The sequence below is a fragment of the Neofelis nebulosa genome, chromosome 12, assembly GCF_028018385.1.
Source record: "Neofelis nebulosa isolate mNeoNeb1 chromosome 12, mNeoNeb1.pri, whole genome shotgun sequence".
Classification (NCBI taxonomy): Eukaryota; Metazoa; Chordata; class Mammalia; order Carnivora; family Felidae; genus Neofelis; species Neofelis nebulosa.
The window spans coordinates 37,131,280-37,137,306 of NC_080793.1; the positions used below are offsets into that span (position 1 = coordinate 37,131,280).

Below are 6,027 nucleotides of genomic sequence, written 5' to 3' on the forward strand. Positions count from 1 at the left end.
ACGGGGAGTACTGGTGGCAAACAACATTCAGTTAGTTGCTGCACTGGCTTGCCCTTGGCCCATGAGAGTTACGTGGCAGTTCAAGTTCTTCCTCTGCCCTGTCCTGCTTCCTTCACCTCCACCTCACAGGTATTGATCTTAAGAGCACTCTCCAGTCAACATCCTGCATGAAAATCTCCCCACCAGAGTCAACTTCCTGGGAAAGCTTACCCACAACAGAAAACAATTATCAAATCTCAGTACTGGTGCATGAGTTGTGTGTGATGGGCCTGTGTTCCCAGGTGTCTCCTGCACCCTGGCTCCCGAGGAAAGTAACTTGGCGAATTCCATTTGTTCAATGATTTGCTAAGTTAAATTCCTTACTTTTTACTTCTATAAACAGATCTTAATTTGTACTTACTGTACAAATGTCTTTACTCCTTTTTAAAAAAATTTTTTAATGTTTATTTATTTCCGAGACAGAGAGAGACAGAGCATGAGTGGGGGAGGGGCAGAGAGAGAGAGAGAGAGAGAGAGAGACAGAATCCAAAGCAGGCTCCAGGCTCTGAGCTGTCAGCACAGAGCCCGACACGGGGCTCGAACCCACAAACCGTGAGATCATGACCTCAGCTGAAGTCAGTCACTCAACTGACTGAGCCACCCAGGCGCCCCCAAATGTCTTTACTCCTAAGCAGAGAGTCAGCAGGGCTGTTTTATGCACCCCCCCCCCCCCGCCCCGCCGGACATGAGGGTGCAGTAGTCGGGCCTATGGGGTGTTTTCTAAGTACAAAGATGTTTGAGGGCTGGAAAACCTGTTGGCTCTTAACTACAAGACAAACAAACAGAAATCCTTTAAAAACTTAATAGTTGTTTATTTGTGTGCCCAAAAAAGGGAATATTATGTTAACCTCAGTAATGGATAAATGAATGTACTGTATTCATGAATCTTATTTTAAAACAATGTGTATGCAGTTAGTTACCTTAGTTTTGCAAACACTCCAGAGTTTTTATGCTTACTGTTGAGAAACCATAGAATTGTAAATTGAGTCACTTGTATGGCAAGTAATTCTAATAACAGAAGTAGAAAAATAACTTCAAATTTACCACAAAATTACACATAAAGTGGGATACAGGTGCATTTTGACATGATGTGGGTTGAGACCTCCAAAAGTAAGAGTGCCAAGGTTGGGAGCAGTCTCGAGGTGGACCCTCTAGTTCCCAATGTATTTGTCTGCAGTGCCTAAAAATGTAATCGGCATGCAGGTACTAAAGAAGATACACAGATGTCTCTCCCCACCTACCTTTTAACTTTCTCTTGTCCCCCTGCACTCCTTGGACTCAGAGATGTGCCATGTGGCTGGTAGGCTTCTATAGAGGGTCTCAAGTGAGGGCTCAGAGGGCTGAAACCTTTCCTTAAGAGAAAGTCCCAACATGCTAGTCTCCAGCCAGAAGCCTGCAGTGGTCTGTGGGTCGTAGAGGTCCCCAACCAGGGGGCTCCAGGACTTCTTTTCTTCAGTCTTTATGAAAATGACAAAAGCATTGGTGGAGAGGAGCCGAACCCACACTCTATAATGAGATCTTTGTGCATTTCCCCTGTGATAACGTGGACCGTGATGACTACATGATGCCCACGTGGGTGACAAAAGTATACAACAAACTGATACCAACTTCCATCTTCTTCTCAAGGAAAAATTAGTTCCCAGGGTCTTTTATTAGCAAATCACCCTCCTTCTCTTTTAAGACCAGTCTTTGTCAGTTGCTTTTGATAGAGTTTAGGCTTTAATCCAAGGCTCCTTACCTCCTCCCTGCCTTCCCTCTTATCCACTTATATGGGAAAATTCCTGTTCTCAGGCCCTGCCGAGCAGGCATGGCCACGTTCCATACTGCCTGATTCTCACCTCCTGGACTCCAGTTGAGGTGACCTGAAGGGTTCTCTTGTTTCTTGTCACCAAAGATTTCCAACTAAACAGAAGCTCTTAGCAAAATGCTAGTTAGCTGCCTGGCCTGTGACTCCAGAGCTGCTTCTAAGGGTAGACTCTGCTGTTTTCTCACCAACCCTAGAGCTCTCTTCTGCCCTCATGTCCTCTGCTTCAATCCACAATCCTTATTCCCTGCTATACTATAGTATGGCAGGGGGGCAGGACGAATTGCTTCCTAGTTGGGACCTAAGCTTCTCTGACCTCCTTCTTCTGACGTTTGCCTGTTCTGGGCTCCCATACAGCTTAGGGGCACTTGGCAATCATCTCTCAAACTGTAGCTGTCACTGGGAGTTTCTGGAGATCAGAGGTGCCATCCTTGTCATTTCTAGCGCCTGGTGCTGGCTTGTGGTACATGTTTCCTGTCTTTGAGGGCAAGGGCTAGAGCTGATCAGCCCAGGATGAGTGCTGGGTGACCGCAGCGAAGGTCAGCTACTGGAGCATGTGGATGCCCAGTGTGTCTGCGAGGGTCTAGGCAAGCTTTCATCTCTTGTTTGGACACTTAGTCCTGCAAAGACAAGTGCAGAGCCCCCTCTAACAGATACCATTGTGGTAAAAGCATAGTCAGACCTTAGTTATCTCCTCTACTTCCAGGAAGGTCAGCAAGGACAGGACGGGAATTTCTAATCTAAGGAACATTTCTTTGTAGTGAGAGTTAAGATTTACATAGTGTTGCCTACAATGTATATAATTGAGTTCATGGGACACAGGCTCTAAACTCCTGTGAGGCCTCCACCAAACTTTAAATTGCTTCTGGGATTAAAACTGCCCCCAAACAACCAGAACTCTAAATTCCTCCGTGGTTCTTTGACGGAACCTATAGAGAGAGGGCAAGGGGCAGAGAGCAGTGTGTGTCTGCCCTGATCACGCAGGTTGGGCATGACTGCAGGGCCACTGGGAAGCAGCAACTTGAGGTGTCCTTCCTGCTATTATCTCACCAGGCATGGAGAAGGCCAGCAAAGAGAGCAGCTAGAGCCCCTTTGGCTATGGCCAACCCTGAATTTTCTTTACCTTCTGTGAAATTTGAAGGGACTGCTTAGCTCCAAGATAGCTAAACAGAATTTGCTGCACATTTCCAGGCACAGCCTCAACAGATAGAGCTAGACAGGGGATGGTCAAGGTGGGCAGTTGAAGCTATCACCTCCAAAGCCAGGAGACTTCCAGCATCCTCCCTGCCATGAAACCTCCTGTCTAGGTAAGCTCCTGACCCCACCATGGCCTCATCCTCATACTGGATGAATACTGAGCTCTCTCTGTAGCCAAAACTTCTCCAAGTAGGTGGGAGAAGAGAAAAGATAGTTGTGAGTAGGGACCAGCTCACAGCTCCCATGTCTCTGAAGGGCTTTTATAGGGGAAGGGAGCAGGCATGTCCTGGGAGTTTAGGCCAGTGGGGGGCAGTAGGAGGTAAGGTATAGGGACAACATTAGAAGAAGGAAGTTCTGTTCAATGTAAGGGAAAACTTTCCAGCAATCAAGGCTGTTTCACAAAGGAATGGGAGCCATGCACTCACATAGCTCAAGGTGTTCAAAGCAGAAATGGGAAAATTGCATTTCATAGACATTCATACAATCGAGGGGAAAGAGGCAAACCAGTTAATTTTTGACATTTCTGCCAAGCTTGAGATTCTGCAGTCAATAATACTAATATCTCTAAAAACAGATCTCTTTTTTCCAAGTATTTTTAGTGCCCATAGTTAATGTCCTCTGATAATTGCATGAGGACAGCTTCAGACTAGCAGCAACAGGGTAATAGTCACAGATGCAACATGTGAAGCCCAGGGACAGCCCCCTACCCAAGCTCTGTTACAAGGCAGATATCTTAGAGAAAGGTGTGACATCTCTATTTTTCATGAGTGTCCTAGGGAGAGCGAGGATGATCAGGATTTCATAGTGGGTCTTTGGCTCCTCAGTAGACCTGCTCTAGCACAAATGACGGAGCACTTGTGAGCTTCTGTTTCTTCATGTTTAACATGAGAAGCCAAGGTTTGAGGTTTTCTCTAATATATTGGATTAACTGGTCTACATGACTGGAGCACATCCTATGTGCAATGCCTCTTTGGAGTGACCCCTCTGCAAGGCTGGGTAGAACTGTCGGCTCTTCTATGGGAGAGAAAGCATTATTGTGGTATTGCAGTGGTTTTAATGGTCAACTCAGATATAAAAGGGTCTGAGTGAGGAGTTGTGACTTATAAAACAGCTCCAAAAGCATAGAGCTTGCTTATAGAGTCACAAACGCTCACACTGGGAGGCATGAAGGACATTTGTCCTTGGATTCTACCCCTGCTCCCTAGCACTGGGGGCTGGAACAGACTAAGGGAAACCGCAATGCTGTGGACAAAGGCCATGGTTAGAGAGGGGGGATGTAGAACTGCTTTTGTTAGGGTCTCCATGAACTATTAGCCAGAGAGTCCCTATTGACAGTGCAATGAAGGAAGATCAACCAAACCCATGAGAAATGAAGTATAAACTAGGCATCAAGTAACAAATATAAATGCTACGCAGATTCTAATGTTCCTGGCCTCTGCTCATCACATCCTCTCCGTGTAGGACTCCATGTGGCATCAAATTATTGTCAGAAAATTATTGTATAAGCACAGGATTAGAGTAAGTGAAGTGATGTCAGTGATATCACCACTGAGTATGACAGCCGGAAGCCCCTAAGGACACTGCAGGGACAATTACAGCCAGGCAGGGCTGGCCAGAAGAGCCAATGAGTGGTCTGGACCCATGCATTACAGTACAACTTCAGGGTTCCTCTTTTATGGTTCCCATGTAGACCCTTCCTTCAAGTATGTCAACACTATTCATCTGTCTAAAATTCTATCATATATCATGATTTGATTGAGTTTCCAGGGTCTGCTCTTCCTGCTTTTGATTTGACATATCCTGACTTTTAAGGTAACTTCAGTGGACAATGATTTTTGTAATTTCAATGTTAGTATTATAAGTTGGCATGCCAAAGGATAAATTTAATTATAAGTTGTCATTTAAATCCCCACATATTGATCCCTATAAACATGTGCTTGCTGTCCTCAGTTTTCCTGAGGGTAGAAGAGAGAATTTAAAATGGAAGTGGGCAACCAATCTGTTGTAGTGGGATTTGTCTTGCTGGGGCTGTCAGATCAGCCAAAGCTTGAGAAAACGTTTTTTGTGTTCATCCTGTTGATGTACCTGGTGATCCTGCTGGGCAATGGGGTCCTCATCCTGGTGACCATCCTTGACTCCCACCTGCACACGCCCATGTACTTCTTCCTGGGGAACCTCTCCTTCCTGGACATCTGCTACACAACCTCTTCCATCCCTCTCGTCTTGGATGGCTTCCTCACTCCCAGGAAAACCATCTCCTTCTCAGGCTGTGCCATGCAGATGTTCCTCTCCTTTGCCATGGGAGCCACAGAGTGTGTGCTTCTGGGCATGATGGCATTTGATCGCTATGTGGCCATCTGTAACCCCCTTAGGTACCCTGTGGTCATGAGCAAGGCTGTCTATGTGCCCATGGCTATCAGCTCCTGGGTGGCTGGTGGAGCCAACTCCTTGGTGCAGATCTCTCTTGCAGTACAATTACCCTTCTGTGGGGACAATGTCATCAACCACTTCACCTGTGAGATCCTGGCTGTCCTGAAGTTGGCCTGTGCTGACATCTCCATCAATGTGATCAGTATGGGGGTGGCCAATGTGATCTTCCTGGGGGTCCCAGTTCTGTTCATCTCCGTCTCTTATGTCTTCATCATTGCTACCATCCTGAGGATCCCCTCAGCTGATGGGAGGAAAAAGGCCTTTTCTACCTGCTCTGCCCACCTCACTGTGGTGGTCGTCTTCTATGGGACCATTCTTTTCATGTACGCAAAGCCCAAATCCAAGGACCCCCTGGGGGCAGATAAGCAGGACCTTTCAGACAAGCTTATATCCCTCTTCTATGGAGTGCTGACTCCCATGCTCAACCCCATCATCTACAGTCTCAGAAACAAGCATGTGAAGGTCGCTGTGAAGACTCTGGTGAGTCAGAAATGCTTTGCCTAGTGAGAGTAGGGGGAAGCAGCATACCTTGTGGCTCTGTGCACACAGATCTCCTA

General features: G+C 46.5%; 1 protein-coding gene across 1 annotated transcript; it reads left to right on the forward strand.

The window, feature by feature from the left end:
* Window positions 1–5,015: 5,015 nt before the first annotated feature.
* On the forward strand, window positions 5,016–6,027 carry LOC131490847 (olfactory receptor 13C7-like). The gene has a single exon (XM_058693293.1). It carries the CDS (start codon window positions 5,021–5,023, stop codon window positions 5,972–5,974), a length of 954 nt encoding a protein of 317 aa, XP_058549276.1. The 5' UTR covers window positions 5,016–5,020; the 3' UTR covers window positions 5,975–6,027.

Excerpts from the sequence above, each read along its gene's own strand:
- LOC131490847 (XM_058693293.1), top strand. The coding sequence starts at position 5,021 with ATGGAAGTGGGCAACCAATCTGTTGTAGTGGGATTTGTCTTGCTGGGG.